The 17460-nt window shown below is 46.7% G+C and overlaps 1 protein-coding gene across 2 annotated transcripts; it reads left to right on the top strand.

Moving 5' to 3' along the window:
- The first annotated feature begins 2397 nt into the window (after window positions 1-2397).
- LOC111968140 (synaptopodin) lies at window positions 2398-17007 on the top strand. Of its 2 annotated transcripts, XR_011480361.1 has the most exons (4): window positions 2398-4358; window positions 10765-13792; window positions 14122-14164; window positions 15607-17007. XR_011480361.1 is itself a non-coding variant. In XM_023993705.2 (2 exons), the coding sequence occupies exons 1-2, from the start codon at window positions 2646-2648 to the stop codon at window positions 11716-11718; spliced, it is 2667 nt and encodes an 888-aa protein (XP_023849473.1). In that variant the 5' UTR covers window positions 2398-2645; the 3' UTR covers window positions 11719-13952. The 2 variants fall into 2 exon arrangements, 1 of the variants encoding a protein (XP_023849473.1); XM_023993705.2 differs by lacking the exons at window positions 14122-14164; window positions 15607-17007 and having other exon boundaries at window positions 10765-13952.
- Window positions 17008-17460: the final 453 nt, after the last annotated feature.

Below are 17460 nucleotides of genomic sequence, written 5' to 3'. Positions count from 1 at the left end.
AAACCAGTCCGTGAACTAACTAACTAACTAACTAACTAACTAACTAACTAACTAACTAACTAACTAACTAACTAACTAACTAACTAACTAACTAACTAACTAACTAACCAACTAACTAGATAACTAACTAACCAACTAGATAACCAGCTAACTAACTAGATAGCCAACTAACTAGATAACCAACTAACTAGATAACCAACTAACTAGATAACCAACTAACTAGATAACCAACTAACTAGCTAACTAGCTAAGTAGCTAAGTAGCTAACCAGCTAACTAGCTTTCTATCTATCTAACTAACTAACTAACTCCCTCCCACCACATTTGGTTGGAGGGATTACACAGTACAGCACCAGGTAACGATAACCATATGTAGCCGAAACAATTATGTGGCTATTTAAATAGTACAGCTACACTGCCCTCAGAATGTTTTCAAACCCCTTGACTTTTCATTTAAAATGAATTAAATTGAGATTTTGTGTCACTGGCCTACACACAATACCCCATCATGTCAAAGTGGAATTATGTTTTTTGTAATTTCTACAAATTATTAAAAAATGAAAAGTTGAAATTTCTTGAGTSAATCAGTATTCAACCCTAAATAAGTTCAGGAGTAAAAATGTGCTTAACAAGTCACATAATAAGCTGCATGAACTCACTCTGTGTGCAATAATAGTGTTTAACGTAATTTTTGAATGACTACCTCATCTCTGTACCCCAAACATACAATGATCTGTTAAGGCCCTCAGTCGAGCAGTGAATTTCAAACACAGATTCAACCAGAAAAACCATGGACATTTTATAGTGCCTCACAAAGAAACTCACCTATTGGTAGATTTTTTAAAAATTGATAAAAAAAAAGCTTTACAAATATCTCTTTGAGCATGGTGAAGTGCATGGTGGCTGCATCGTGTTATGGGTATGCTTGTCATTGGCAAGGAATATGGAGTTTACTTTAGGATAAAAAACGTAATAGAGCTAAGCAGCTGCAAAATCTTAGAGACTTTCCAACAGACACTGGGAGACACATTCACCTTTCAGCGGGACATTAACCTTAAACACAAGGCCAAATATACACTGGAGTTGCTTATCAAGATGACATTGAATGTTCCTGAGTGGCCTAGTTACTGTTTTGACTTAAATCAGCTTGAAAATCTATGGCAAGACTTGAAAATAACTGTCTAGCAATGATCAATAACCAACTTGACAGAGATTAAAGAATTTAGAAAATAATAATGCTCAAATATTGTACAATCCAGGTGTGCAAAACTCTTAGAGACTTACAATGGTATATTCTAACATGCAATGACTCAGCAGTGTTAATAGTTATGTAAATTAGATATTTTTTATATTTCATTTTCAGTAAATTTGAAAAAGACTCAAAAAAATGTTTTCACTTTGTCATTATGGGGTTTTATGTGTAGATAGGTGAGTTTTTTTTAATTTTTATCCATTATGAATTCAGGCTGTAACACAACTAAATGTGGAATAAGTGAATTTATGTCACTGTCTCCTCAGACTTGTTAAGACCTTGTCCTCGTTGGTTCACGTCAGTTTGAACATTTACAAGCTTATTGTTGAGGGAACGCTTTCAACGGAGGTGTTCAAATGGTTTATTTTGTTTTCTGTAAAAGATGGTAGCTAACTAACACAAGTCCTCAGTCTGTTCTGGGGTTATGAGTTCAATGAATTTGTCCAAGCTTTTGTTGCTGTCATCAAATAACAATCTTTATCTCTCTCTCCTCTCTCTCTTCCTGCATCCCTCTCTCCCCCTCCTCTCTCTCTTCCTGCATCCCTCTCTCCCCCTCTTCTCTCTCATCCTGCATTCCCTCTCCTCCCCTCCTCCACACTCCTCTTCCTTCTCTCTCTCTTCCTGCATCCCTCTCTCCCCCTGGCTTCTCTCTCTTCCTGCACCCTCTCTCCCCATCCCCTCCACTCCTTATCCTTCTCTCTCTACTTCCTGGCATCCCTCTCTCCCTCCTCTCTCTTTCTTTCCCTTCTCTATCTCCCACCCTGCAGACCAGTGTAGCCGCAGACCTGACACGTAGTGCCAGCCATCAGAGAGAAGGGTTGACAGGAGGAGGGTGGTCACAGATCATCGCTGCACCAGTGCCTGACCGTTCTGCGTCTGGCTGCCTCCAACTCGCCGCGGAGTCAGCTCTTCAAACCGCCCGCTCGCAGAGGGTTCAACGCATTGCCTTCACGCAGAGCAGCTGCGGGGGAAAGAACAAGGGAAAGAGGAGCGGAGAGAGCGAGAGACGGCGATACAGTCGAACAAATACCTGACATGTGGGAAGGAGAGAGAGGGAGCTAGTGAGGGGAAAGAGAAAGACATACAACTGATACTGAAGAAACAGCGTTGCGAACAAAACAACCCCCCCAACTCTGGTCGCCACCCTCTGGAAGTGAGCACCGAACGTGACATCATGAAGGACCAGGTGACGAGCACAATTCGTACGAGGAAGTGGAAACTGTGACAACAGGAGAGACACTTCCTAGTCCGGTGAACGAGAGACAAGGGAGGAGGAAGAGAGGAGTGGAGAGAGAGAAAGAGAGGAGATATACGAGGATATTGAGGGTGAAGTGAAGGATGAGATTATACCAGTAAATGACAACAACACCGGTACAGTCAGAGAGGAAGTGGGGATGAATAGGAGCTCATACCCCACAGCTCCGTCTGAGACCCGTAATGGCTTCCACAGCACTCAGGGCTCTGATGGAGAGATCCAAAATGGAGGCCGAGTTTCTATGTCCCTGTCCAGACAGGCCCCCACCATCGTCAACCGGACAGCCAGACCCTTCTTCTCTCCACCCACCATACAGCCCAAGTCCCCAGAGGCAAGGAGTCCCGTCATGGATAACAACATACCTCCAGCCCCCTCCTATCCTACCCCAACTCTTCCCCCAGCTTCCTCAGACTCCACTCACCCTCTCCCACCTTTCACTGCCACTCGCCCCGTAGCCTTCTCCCCTCCTCCCCCTCCTCCCTCCTACCCCATGCCTCCTCTCCCAGCCTTCCCCATCCATCCTCCTCCTCCCTCCCAGTCTCTCTCCAGTCCTCCCCCTATGTCTACTGTCATGTTCCCTAGGTCTACACCCGTCCCCCAGTACAACCCTCCTTCTACAGCTGCTTCTGTTCCCCAGTATCGACCCCCCAACCCTCCTGTCACCCACAACACCCCTCCTCCAAGTTCCCCTAGACCCAACACCTTTGTCCCCTTCACCCCTCAGCCTATTGGTCAACAGAACCAGCAGCAGCTAATCAAAACGGGCATCCTGGAGGAAGGGGCGGCGGCCATCAGACGATCGTCGACAGCCAGGAAGTCCATGTTCACCTTTAAGGAGAAGCCTGTCATGGCACCCAACCCTGAACTCCTCTCTCTGGTCCAGGGGAACGATGACAGGAAGAAGCACGGCCTCCGCTCCGTTCCCGACCCAGCCCCAGAGGAGGAGCTGCTGGCTCTGGGGGCCGAGGCCTCTAACTTCCTAGCCAGGGAGGAGGTGAAGGCGGAGGCTGCCAAAGTGCCGGAGTGGTCCTCCTGTCTCAAGAGCTCCAGGACCAGGGARCCCAGGGGGCAGCACCAGCCAGAGCAGACCCTGACCAACGCATCAGGGAAGGGGGCCGAGCTGTTCGCTAAGCGCCAGTCCAGGATGGAGAAGTACGTAGTGGAGAACCAGAATGTCTCCGGTGGTGGAGGTGGTCAGATGAGGTCGCCGTCTCCCACCGCGTCTCTGCCGCCATCTTGGATCTATCCATCTAATATGCCTGGCCGGGTCAAAGCTATTGCTAACAACACTGACCTCAGCGCCAGGCTGACACGGACCCTCCAGACCCCTCAGCCCGCGAACAGGAGGCCCAGCCAGCAGGCTCCAACCCCGGCCCCGGTCCCCGAGGAACCACCCCTGGAGWACGGCTGCACCAAGATAGAGATGGACCTCTCCAGGCACMAGCCCTACCAGCTCAACTCCTCCCTGTTCATCTTCAACCCAGTCCAGGACTCTACCAGCACCCTGCTGAGCGCTCTGCCCCGAGGGGCCCCTCCACCACCCAAACCCCTGGTCTCATCTGAGGCCTACTCCAGGCAGGCCTCCCTGCCCTCCTCCAACCCTCAGTCACACAACTACAACAGCCTGCCCCGCTTCAGGCCTACCCTGTCCCCCTCACTTCAGTCCCCATCAGGAGGAATTGGAGGTGGGGATTACTATCCTTCACAACACGGGGGGACTCCACAGCTGAGGGACCCCAGGATCACCTCTCCTGTCTCTGCCTTCTCTCCGGAGAGAGTAGCCTCTCCTCGGTCGAGCGTCCAGGCACCCAGACCCACCTTCTCTACCAAGAGGGCCGGGATCGAACCCCAGGTGTGGAGGCCTTCTTTCTTCTTCTACTGATAGATCTACTCTGTTTCTACTCTGCTTCTACTCTGAACTGTGTTAACACAACCAAAGTACAACAGATAGACAGACAGAAAGAGCCTTATTTTATTCTATTTCACACGACAGATACAACGGATGCACACAGTCTATTTATTGGATACCTACCTAGATACTACGGGGTTAGACGTCACTGATGACGTTACTTTACAGTACAAAGCTCAACATATATTATTTGTCTACACCTAAAGCCACACATTTTGTTGGAGCTCCTTGTGGAATCTTGATTTCATGGTTTTGCCGCTTCATTAGTTGTTAAAGAAAACAAGTTTGCTATGCAACTGACAAACACGCTATAGAGCCAGAGATCAAATCCCAGAAAAAGGAACATTATTTAATGTCAGTTAACAGGGGAATATTTGCCAAATAGTACAATATATAAAAACCACTGACTGTACTTCTGTCAGCTCCTAAAGAACTTTGGGGCGAGAAATCGGGTTCACACTTTTTCCAGTGTTTTTTCCCCTTCAAGTCTCCAGAAAGACTTGATACAAAGAGAAAGAGAAAGGAAGAGAGAGAGAGAGAGAGAAGAGAGAGGAAGAGAATAGCAGAGAGAGAAGAGAGAGGGAATAGCAGAGACCAACAAAGAAAACAAGATACACAAAGCCCTTTAACAGATGCTCTGGCGTCTATTTTATGATCTATGATTTGTAATTTAATACGAGTTTACAGACATGAAAGTATAAGGCTGGGAACTCCCTTTAACGTCTCTGTTTCTAATATAGACTGACTGCTGTTTGAAATGGCACCCTATTCCCTGTATAGTACACTACTTTTGACCAGGGCCCATAGGGCGCAGGTCAAAAGTAGTGCACTGTATAGTAAATAGGGTACCATTTGGGATGCTGCTTTGACTTCTGATTCTCAGTTTCTCTGCCCTTAGACGAGAACTACCAAATTATATACTACTATTAACGTCCCGTGAGCCCTGGCTCTGAGGCCATTGATGTCAGTCATTTACACACTGCACTGCTGCATGCCATTTGACGTAATGTATCTTAAAAATGTTTTTTACGACTTGACTGAGCAATAATTTCAGGTGAAGTGTTTATACATAGAATGAAAATATAACTGGTGAGTGTTTTGAGATTTACGATGTTGATTACTAAACCAAATAGGGGAGCCTCAAAACATACAAGTGCTGGAGCTAGTGGACAATAATAATAATTATAGCTTCCTCGTTTCTCTTATCTCTGATGCACTCATTTCTGATTCATAGAACAACAATATAGAATAAAAATATGTTTTCAGATGTATAATGTTGATCACTAAACCAGCTAGCTGACAACAAGGACTTTGGTTTTTCTGTTTCTCTATTCTTTTATGCGCTGATTTCTGTTTTCCCAATTCTGTATCTAGAAACTTCTCTTTTTCTGTTGAACTGTTTCTTCTTCTCTCCTGATTAAACCTTTATCCTTTCTGTTTTCCTGGAACCTTCTTTCTTTTGTTTGTCTTTTTACCTAACCTGTCGTCTGTTTCTTCTATCCTGATGTTTTCCACTCATCTACCTTTACAGTACCCATAATCATAACCAGAATCATTTTCTATTGCCATAGTTTACTGAAGCATATAGTACATTGACCTAAATGTATATCTCTGCAGGAAAACATTTGAAAGCAGTCAATAGACACGACACAAATGCATATTCCTAAAAGCTACCACCCAGTTTAAAACTCAAAGAGCCGGCAGAGGACATACCAGATAAATACATCAAAGAAAAACCAACAATCAGACTTAAAAAAAAAAAGAAGTAACCGTTTTAAAAGATTCTCTCTGAAGGTAACGGAAACACCCTGTACAATATGAGTGATCACACTGCATTCCACAACCTGTTTCTTTGTGAAGGAAGGGTCTTAGCTTTCTAAAAGCCCCCCCCAGAGTTAAAAGCATTCAGACAAATGGTATTACCCATGGCCCCTTCAAAAGAATGGTATGACCCATTGGCCTTTCTTGTCCAGCATGAAAACACTCCAGGCTCAAGGTACAGGTTACCCTTAGGGCCTAAGTAGGTGCAGACTTGTCACATGTTTCGTAGACAACAGATGCAGACTAACAGTGACATGCTTACTGACGGGTCCTTCCCAACAATGCAGAGTTAAATATAAGATGAAATAAAAATAACATGGCTATGTACAGGAAGTAGAAAATAACATGGCTATATACAGGAAGTAGAAAATAACATGGCTATATACAGGAAAGTAAAAATTGAGCATGGCTATATACAGGAGAGAAAATTAACCATGGCTATATACAGGAAGTATAAAATAACATGGCCATATACAGGAAGTAGAAAATAACATGCTATATACAGGAAGTAGAAAATACATGGCTATATACAGGGAAGTAGAAAATAACATGGCTATATACAGAAGTAGAAAATAACATGGCTATATACAGGAGTAGAAAATAACATGGCATATACAGAAGTAGAAAAATAAACATGGCTATATACAGGAAGTAGAAAATAACATGGCTATATACAGGAAGTAGAAAATAACATGGCTATATACAGAAGTAGAAAAATAAACATGGCTTATTATACCGGGAAAGTAGAAAATAACATGGCTATATACAGGAAGTAGAAATAACATGGCTATATACAGGAAGTACAAATAACATGGCTATATACAGGGAGTAGAAAATATCATGGCTATATACAGGAAGTAGAAATAACATGGCTATATACAGGGAGTAGAAAATAACATGACTATATACAGGAAGTAGAAAATAACATGGCTATATACAGGAAGTCGAAAATAACATGGCTATATACAGGAGGTAGAAAATAACATGGCTATATACAGGGAGTACCAGTACCGAGAAATGTGCAGGGGTACGAGGTAATTGAGGTAGCTATGTACTGTATATATGAGTAAGGGTAAAGTGACTAGCAACAGCGTGTGTGGTGAGTGTAAAAGTGTGTGTGTGTGTGTGGCGTCAGTACGCATGTGTGTGTATGTTATGTGAGTGTGGGCGCATGTGGTTTGTGTGTGTGTGTGTGTTGTGGTGTGTGTGTGCGTGTGTGTGTGTGTTGGGGTTGTCGGTGTAAGTATGTGTGAGTCTGTGGGTAGAGTCCAGTGTGTGTGTGCATTGAGTCAGTGCAAGAGAGTTGGTGCAAATGGGTCAATGCAGGTAGTCTGGGACGGATAGCCATTTGATTAACAATTCAGCAGTCTTGTTAAGCCGTCTTATGGCTTGGGGGTAGAAGCTGTTCAGGGTCCTGTTGGTTCCAGACTTGGTGCATTGGTACTGCTTGCTGTGCAGTAGCAGAGAGAACAGTGTATGGCTTGGGTGGCTGGAGTCTTTTACAGTTTTTTGGACCTTCCTCTGACACCGCCTGGTATAGAGGTCCTGGATGGCAGGGAGCTCAGCCCCAGTGATGTACTGGGCCGTACGCGCTACCCTCTGTTGTGCCTTGCGGTCGCATGCCAAGCAGTTGCCATACCAAGCGGTTGCCATACCAAGCAGTTGCCATACCAAGCGGTTGCCATACCAAGCAGTTGCCATACCAAGCGGTGATGCAGCCAGTCAAGATGTTCTCGATGGTGCAGCTGTAGATTTTTTTGAGGATCTGAGGGCCCATGCCAAATCTTTTCAGACTCCTGAAGGGGAAGAGGCGTTGTTCACAACTGTGTTGGTGTGTTTGGACGTTGATATATAGGAACTTGAAGCTCTTCGACCCGCTCCACTGCAGTCACGTGGATGTGAATTGGGGGCGACGCTCGCCCCCCTTATTACTGTAGTCCACTTTTGTCTTAAAAAAAATCTTGAGGGAGAGGTTGTTGTCCTGCCACCACACTGCCAGGTCTCTGACCTCCTCCCTATAGGCAGTCTTATTATCGTTTACCACCATTGTGCAATTTTCCCTCTAAGAAAAATACACGTTCTAGTTTACCCCATTAGTTAACACTATCAATGTTTTCCTCTACTGGGCAAATGCCAATATTAGCCACGTTCAATGCAACATACTGAAACAAAATGAACTATGCAAGACTTTTAGTATGTAAGAGATTTTTTTTTTGCACTGCAGTAGGATTATATTGCATTGACAGGGATGACTCAGCCCGTACTCTACAGTCCTGTGCGGCATAACCAATCAGAGCTGCAGTATCCCCATATGCAAATCGACCATTGACATATATGGATCTGTGCCATTCCTTAGAACTGGACTGTGTTTACAGCATGAGCGATTGTGAGTAGATGCATTTTGTTGTGAGTAGATGCACTCATCAAAGTAAGAGCTGTATGTAGCCACATGTGAACATTTTGTTCAGATCCTTTGCTACTTAGTGAGTTATTAGCACAGTTATAAATCATTTGTAGTCAGCAGTGGGGGAGTGGTTGCTTCCTACAAGAGCACAAAACGTGTACATTTCTAGCCATCTTTGAAAAGAAAGTCAGGTAAGGAGCATTTCCTCTGTCTTAATTGGGCAGTGTTGTATTTTGAGACAGAATAAGCTAAGTAGCCATTAGGCAGAGGGTAGCATCATTTGGCTGATTCTCTGTAATAATGGTATGGGAATAATAATGAACTTTATTTTGTAAAGTGGTTTCTTGCATCAAACAACAACATTTTCAATCACATCCTTGTCTGAAGGACAAGTGGATAAACAGGTTCATTTTAAGCCCCCTGCATATTTTTTCAAAAACTCAACAACAACAAAAAACACTGAATGTAGGCTTACATTGAACACCACACAATGGCTCTTAATGCAGGCTGAATGATAGAACAGCATGTTAAAATATGTTAAATGTTAAAATATTATGGGATGCATTTTCACCGTTGTTTTTGATGGTAGGCCACTCTGGTAGATCTACATTATGATCAAATAGCCACAGTAGCCTACTTGACCACTGTGAAAACTGTAACTTAAAGTGGGTACAACCTCAGTGTTCACAATAAACGCTCGCTGGAAGTTGCACAGACTTTTCACAACGTTGAAGTTTGCTCTCAGCAGACCTGAAATTTGCTCAGTGCCGAAAAAAATGTTCAGGGAACATTGCCGTCGTGTCGTCAGCAAACTTAATGATGGTGTTTGGAGTCATGCACAGTCGTTGGTGAACAGAGAGTACAGGAGGGGACAAAGCACGCACCCCTGAGGGACCCCCGTGTTGAGGATCAGCGTGGCAGATGTGTTGTTGCCTACCCTCACCACTTGGGAGCGGCCCGTCAGGAAGTCCAGGATCCAGTTGCAGAGGGAGGTGTTCAGTCCCTGGGACCTTAGCTTAGTGATGAGCTTCGAGGGTACTATGGTGCTGAATACTGAGCTGTAGTCAATGAATAGCATTCTCACGTAGGTGTTCCTTCCGTCCAAGTGGGAAAGGGCAGTGTGGAGTGCAATAGAGATTGCGTCATCTGTGGATCTGTTGGGGCGGTATGCAAATTAGAGTGGGTCCAGGGTGTCTGGGATGGTGGTGTTGATGTGAGCCATGACCAGCCTTTAAAAGTATTTCATGGCTACAGATGTGTGTGCTATGGGGCAATAGTCATTTAGACAGGTTAACTTGGCTTTCTTGGGCACAGGGACTATGGTGGTCTGCTTGAAACATTTAGGTATTACCGACTCTGTCAGGGAGAAGTTGAAATGTCAGTGAAGACACTTGCCAGCTGGTCAGCGCATGCTCGGAGTACACGTCGTGGTAATCCGTCTGGCCTTGCGGCTTTGTGAATGTTGACTTATTTAAAGCTCTTTCTCACATCGCCTACGGAAAGCGTGATCACACAGTCATCCGTAACAGCTGGTGCTCTCATAGATGCTTCAGTGTTGCTTGCCTCGAAGTGAGCATAGAAGGCCTTTAGCTTATCTTACATTCATGTCTCGCTACCCTAGTTTAGCATTATCATGGTGTCTCACATTCATGTCTCTCTAACCCAGTTTAACATGATCATGGTGTCTCACATTCATGTCTCTTTAACCCAGTTTAACATGATCATGGTGTCTCACATTCATGTCTCTCTAACCTAGTTTAACATGATCATGGTGTCTCACATTCATGTCTCTCTAACCCAGTTTAACATGATCATGGTGTCTCATATTCATGTCTCTCTAACCCAGTTTAACAGGATCATGGTGTCTCATATTCATGTCTCTCTAACCCAGTTTACAGGATCCAATGGTGTCTCATATTCGATGTCGTCTCTAAGCCCAGTTAAGACGTAGGGACGGTCATGGTGTCTATGACCAATAGTCAGTCAGCGTCTCTCTAACCTCAGTTTGTAACAGGATCATGGTGTCTCATATTCATGTCTCTCTAACCCAGTTTAACAGGATCATGGTGTCTCACATTCACATGTACAGAGATTTATACTCTTTATACTCTTTACTCTCCACAGACGAGGAAGGAGTCGCCTCCAACCCCGACCCCCACCACCCCGACCCACCCCCCCACCAGGACCCCCCAGTTCACCCGGCGGTTCAGCAGCCCAGAGGGACCCCCCACTCCCGGCGGGGTCCGGTCCCCTACCCCCCAGACCACCATCACCTCCTCCTCCACTTCCAGGCCCCCCCACCAGGGCACCTCCACACCCACCTCCCCTGTCTCCCCACCCTGGGAGACGAGGTGCCAGTCCCCCGCGATGGTCACCAAACCCTTCTCCACTGCCTCTTTATCCAGGCCTAAACCATCCACTACCACCTCACCTATATCGCCTGTATCTCCCTGGGGGTCCCGCTGTCAATCCCCTAACATCAACCAGACAACCAAGCCTTTCTCCACCACCACCATCTCCAACTCTTCCTCTTCCAGACCCTCTCACCAAGGCACCATCACCTCTCCTCTCTCCCCCTCACCCCTGTCCCCTCCCTGGGGTTCCAGATGCCAGTCTCCCATCGTCAGCCCAAGCCCCAACAACTCCAAGGCAAACCATCGCCTGTTAGCCAAGAACATCATCAACGCGGCCAAACGTAAAAACAGCCCATCCCCAGGTGCTCTGAGCGGCCACAATCTCCCAATCTCCCCACAGGGTGGCATCACTACCCACCAGCACCACCAGGGCTATGACCAGCAGCACCACAGCAGCTCCAAACCCCCCTTCAGCCCCTACCAGTCCAGGGCCATGGGGTGCCAGTCCCCCCCCTTCGCCAGCCCACCTCCCACCCCTACAGGGGTGATCCGGTCCCCAGYAAGGCTCTACAACACCAGGTCCCTCACTGACTCGGATGCTTCGGTGGAATCGGAGGACTCTGGGCTGAGGTCTCCAGGACTGCAGCGTACCCACAACACCAGTCCCCGAGGCTGGGGAGGCAGCCTGAGGGTGAAGAGGGGCAGTTTTGGCACTGACCTGTAGGGGGAGCTGGGGAGAGAGGGTCAGGAGAAAGGACCATTGAGCTTGCGAAATAAGAGAAAGAAAGAAAACCAGGACATTGATAAAAGGGACTGGTGGGTTTTGGACAATTTTTAATTTCATTGACCTATAGGAGCATCTTGATGGAGGGCCAGCTCAGCGCTAGCCTCACAGGGGAGATATGGTAAGGACTTTGAAAGGAACTGACCTTGTGTGTTTGTTGCTTTGGAATAAGGGACAGTAATGGTGACCACACAGTAAAGAACCTGATGCCCTTACAACGCAGCTGGGACATAGAAGCATCCTGTCTGGTGATTCTAAAGTCCACTAAAACCCACTGATTTGTCTGGCTGGCTATAGAAGAGTCCAGGACCATCAAGCTCAGAGCTAGCTCAACAGTGGGATTACCGAGAGGAGATTGAAGGGACAATTCACTGTTGCCTCTTCCTCTCATTCTTACATCTTATAAAACACATTATACATTTATTGCACAAAAAAAAAAGAAGGAAATTGAAGGGATTCTAAAATCCAAAGCGACTTGTCTACAACTTTTGATATGGACCTTGTAATTGAAAAACAAAATGTGTTGTTTTAATCAGGCATTGCTGAAATGTAAAACTAGCTTACTTGCATTTGACTTTGACAAGAGTTCCTTGAATAATCAAATTATTACAGTAGCTTACTTATGTTTACTCTTAAAAAATAAATAAAAGGTTTATTCTAATTTATACCAAAAAAAAAGAAGGTATACAGGCTAGAAGAAAAATACCAAAGACAATATCTGGAATGATGCAATGTTTTCAAAACAGTGTTACACTTTTCCTCCCCCACGTAAGACATTGATAATGTAGTGGCGTAGATATGCTTTTGCAGTTATTTTGTATATATATATATATATATATATATATATATGTGTTTTAATGTTGCTGGGTATACATTGGAGTAGACAGGAATGCAGTTAAACCATAGGTTGACATGATGTTTTGCAGGTCTGACACAGGTCAAACTGGGGAGAGAGAGAGAGTGACTGGATTTTAAATGGCACCCTATTCTCCACAGTGCACTACTTTACACCCGAGCCTTATGGGCTCTGGTCAAAAGTAGTGTACTAAATAGGGAACAGGGTGCCATTTGGAAACAGAGCGCAATTTAGGACGCTGACAGAGTATCGATGCGTCAATTTTTAGTTCTGTAGTAGTGGTGGTGGCTACAGGGAGGCAGGTATAGGAGTTTTGTAATATAATATTATAGCTTACTGGACTATGCTTTCATCAAACAAATCCCTTTGAAAGTTGCCGTGATAGTTATTAGATTAGGAAAACAAAAAACGGACTATTACTCTTCAACTCTGAATGAGTACGTAGAGATAGAATGGGTAGAGTCAGAGCCATGTATTTACATTGACATGTTATAAATACGGATCTGGTTACAATGTAGTTTCTCTACCTATCCATAACCTTACTATGCAAAGAATCAAGGAACATTGGTGTTATTGTGGTGTTGATAACATCACAAATGGCCTAAAATGTACACTACAGTACAGTATATCCTTTTTTAATGAACAGGGGGGGGGAAACAAAGCTTCTTTACCTATCGCAGTGCAATAATGCATCTATCCCCTCTATGTACTGTATATACAGTTACTGTATGTTGTTTTATGTACTGCTTTGTTTCAAATGAATGTACAGATTGGCARGTAGAGAGGTAGAAGAGAGACAGAGACAGACAAAAGGAGGGTTGACCTTTATGGAGAAAGTTTATGTAAGGTTTTATATGTTAACCAATGGGACACAATGTTACCGTTTCTAATACTGATATGTCTACTGTCCGGGCACAAACAACCAACTAACAATGGCTGGGGACATCAAATAGAGCATGTAGAAAATACTACATTCTGAGAGATATATAGGAAACGAAAAGGGGGTTGTTGTCACGAATGTTGTAGAGACAAACATTTGTGTGTACCACGACGATGACGATCAAGGTAGCCAATAGGAAAGATGAATAAAAGAGTAATTCCATTGGTTGAGAGTAGGCTGCAGTCAGACGTTAGGTTGGGATCGAGGTTGGGATCGAGGTTGGCGTCGAGGTTGGGATCGGGCTTGGGGTCGAGGTTGGGATCGGGCTTGGGGTCGAGGTTGGGATCGGGGTTGGGGTCGAGGTTGGGATCGAGGTTGGGATCGAGGTTGGCGTCGAGGTTGGGGTGCGAGGTTGGGGTGGAGTTGGGGTCGAGGTTGGGGTGGGTTTGGGTCGAGGTTGGCGTCGAGGTTGGGGTCCAGGTTGGGGTCGGGTTGGGGTCGGGGGTTGGGTAGGGGTCCAGGGTTTGGGGTCGAGGTTGGGGTCCGAGGTTGGGGTCGAGTGTTGGGGTCGGGGTTGGGGGTCAGGGTTGGGTCGGTTGGGGTCGAGGTTGGGATCGAGGTTGGGGTCGAGGTTGGAGGTCGAGGTTGGGGTCCAGGTTGGGGTCCAGGTTGGGATGGGAGGTTGGGGTCGAGGTTGGGTGGGGTTGGGGTCCAGGTTGGGGTCGGGTTTGGGGTCGGGGTTGGGATTGAGGGTCGGGGGTCGAGGTTGGATCGAGGTTGGGGTTGGGGTCGAGGTTGGGATCGAGGGTTGGCGTCGAGGTTGGGGTCGAGGTTGGGTCGGGTGGGGTCCAGGTTGGGGTCGAGGTTGGGGTCGGGGTTTGGGATCGAGGGTCGGGGGTCGAGGTTGGGATCGAGGTTGGGGTCGGTGTCGAGGTTGGGATTGAGGTTGGCGTCGAGGTTGGGATCGCAGGTTGGGGTCGGGTTTTGGGGTCCAGGTTGGGATCGAGGGTCGAGGTTGGGTCGGGGGGTCGGGTTGGGATCGGGGGTCGAGGTTGGGATCGGGGGTCGAGGTCGGGGTGCGAGGTTGGGATCGGGGTCGAGGTTGGGGCGTTCGGGGTCGAGGTTGGGTATGCGGGGTCCGAGGTTGGGATGGGGGTCGAGGTTGGGATCGAGGTCGGGATCGAGGTGGGATCGAGGTTGGGGTCGATGGGATCGAGGTTGGGATCGGTGGCGAGGTTGGGTCGAGTTGGCGTCGAGGTTGGGTCGAGGTTGGATAGGGGCGAGGTTGGGATCGAGGTTCGGGACGAGTTGGGGTCGAGGGTTGGGTTCGGTGGTCGATGTGCTTGAGTGAGGGTCGAGGTTGGGATCGAGGTTGGCGTCGAGGTTGGGGTCGAGGTGGGGGTCGAGGTTGGGGTGAGGTTGGCGTCAGGTTGGGTCGAGGTTGGGGTCGAGTTGGGATCGAGGTTGGATCGAGGTTGGGGTCGAGGTTGAGTCGAGGTGGGATCGAGGTTGGGTCGAGGTTGGGTCGAGGTTGGGGTCGGGGTTGGGGTCAGGTTGGGTCGAGGGTCGAGGTTGTCGGTGAGTTGGGAATCGGGTCGAGTGGGATCGGGGTCGAGGTTGGGATCGGGGTCGAGGTTGGGTTCGGGGCGAGGTTGGGTCTGGGGTCGGTTGGGGTCGGGGCGTCGAGGGTTTGGTCGAGTCGGGTCGGAGGTTGGGTCGAGGTCGGGGTCGATGTGATCGAGGTTGGGATCGGGTTTGGGTCGAGGTTCGGGGTCGAGGTTTGGCGGTCGAGGTTGGGATCGAGGTGGCGGGTCGAGGTTGGAACGAGGTCGATCTGGGTTGGGGTGAGGTTTGGGATCGAGGTTGGGGCGATGTTGGCTGAGGTCGGTGAGTTGGGATCGAGTTGGCGTCGAGGTTGGGTCCGAGGTGGGTCGAGGTTGGGGTCGAGGTTGGGTCGAGGTTGGGTGAGTTGGGGTCGGGTTGGATCGAGGTTGGCATCGAGGTTGGTCGAGGTTGAGGTCGAGGTTGGGGTCGAGTTGGCGTCGAGGTTGGGTCGAGGTTGGCGTTGGCGTCGAGGTTGGATCGGACGTAGGATAGGTTTTTGTTACTCTTGCTGAAGCAAGGCCCTGTATTCCACATTCCCTACTCGAATGCACATTTCAGTTTGCTTTACTTTTTTGTATTTGATCAAGTTTTTCACTTGATTTTGCACTTCTTTGTTTCATTTCCATTATTCCTATTGCACACAGTCTCGGACTAACCTTGGTTGGCTGAAACAGGTGTCATTCACACAGAAACACACTCTTTTCTCCATAATCTGCATAGTAACAGTTAGAGACCGCCGCCACACACTGAACACACCTATAATAGGCCTTAAAACAATTATCAGTTAATGTAACTGTTGTATTTCAAGGCCGGGGGGGTCACCAAGGCCGACCGACATCAATTCCACATCTCTCCCTCCGGCCCCCGTAGAGGATCACAAACAGAACAGGACCACAGGAAATACGGGGCGGTTCTATTCTTGTCCTAAACACATAGGACTAATATGTGACCGCTGCATTCAGCAATTACTGACTAGTCACATGTTGGGCTGTATTCATTAGACCACAAACAGAAGAAAAAAGGGACTGAAAACAAGAAGGGACTACCTGAGCTTGTCAATAGAGGATTTTGTTTTCCTTTGCACAGCATTTTTGTACAGTGTACCCTAATGAATAAAACCCTGACAAATCTCTGACTGACCGGGACAGCTGGGTGTTATGGTGACTTGGCACCTTGGGTGGGCAGGAATAACCTTCTCACTGTCACGGCTGCATCTTAAACGGCATCTAATTCACCCTGTGTAAACACATTGAGCTGGTTGGTTTTTCCCCCCTTGTTCTCACAACGAGTGTTGTTTATCAGAACACTCACAACAAGAAAAGGTGAAATGCGGGGGGGGGGGGGGGGGACGACTTCCAAATGCTACCGAACGGTAGAAATCATCGGTATATCAAACAACACACTAAGGATAGGGTGGTATTTCAGATGTTGCCAATGTAGGGATCAGTCTCGAGTAACCCCCCCCCTTCCTCTGTGAGTCCAACCTGCCCATCAACACAGGATGGCTATGTCCCAGTCCCAAGTGTTGATTGTAATTAGTTCTCATGTATTTTCACAATACATTGGGGAGGCAGGTAGCCTAGTGGTTAGAGCGTTGGATAGTAACTGAAAGGTTGATAGATCGAGTCTCCGAGCTGACAAGGTAAACAACTCTGTCGTTCTGCCCCTTGAACAAGGCAGTTAACCCACTGTTCCTTGGCCGTCATTGTAAACAAGAATTTGTTTTTAGATTTCTTGAGTTTGAAAAAAAGGAAAAGTTTTATTGATAATATGACTAACAACAACATGTGTGTATCAACAATATGTCTCATGTACCCCTCCTTAATTCTGGGTTATTTAAATAACTGAACACAAAACAAAATAAAAGCGATGACACTAATTATATCAATGTTGTGTATGTGGTCTCTTTCCATTTAAGGTCACAATACACTTCAGTTACATTACAATGGTAAAAAGGGCCTATGTACTGTAAATGTTGTAGAGGCTGATCTGGGATACTACAACAGAAMGAAGACTATGTACATTTTGTGCAGGCTAATCATAGGATACCTAAATTTACGGTGTTTTGTCATCATACATTATGCTACTCAGGTTGCCCTGGTTCTTCTCCACGCTCATAGTCTTTTATAGTATATGACAGAGGGGAAAAGGACTATAACGACATACTAACTCAGAATCATTTAATGCAGCACACCAGCAGCCACCAAGAGAAAATCAATACAGATAGCGGCTAACAAGCAAACACAAGTCTGTCAGGCAGACCTCTGGGCTTTCTGAGCCCCTTCAGCTATCTCACTGGTGTCTGTAAGAGATACTCTGCCTGCGTCCCAAATGGAACTCC

This window comes from Salvelinus sp. IW2-2015, linkage group LG8 (genome assembly GCF_002910315.2).
Source record: "Salvelinus sp. IW2-2015 linkage group LG8, ASM291031v2, whole genome shotgun sequence".
In the NCBI taxonomy this organism is placed as follows: domain Eukaryota; kingdom Metazoa; phylum Chordata; class Actinopteri; order Salmoniformes; family Salmonidae; genus Salvelinus; species Salvelinus sp. IW2-2015.
The sequence above is the reverse complement of the archived record's forward strand: the minus strand, read 5'-3'. Positions and strand labels throughout refer to the sequence as shown.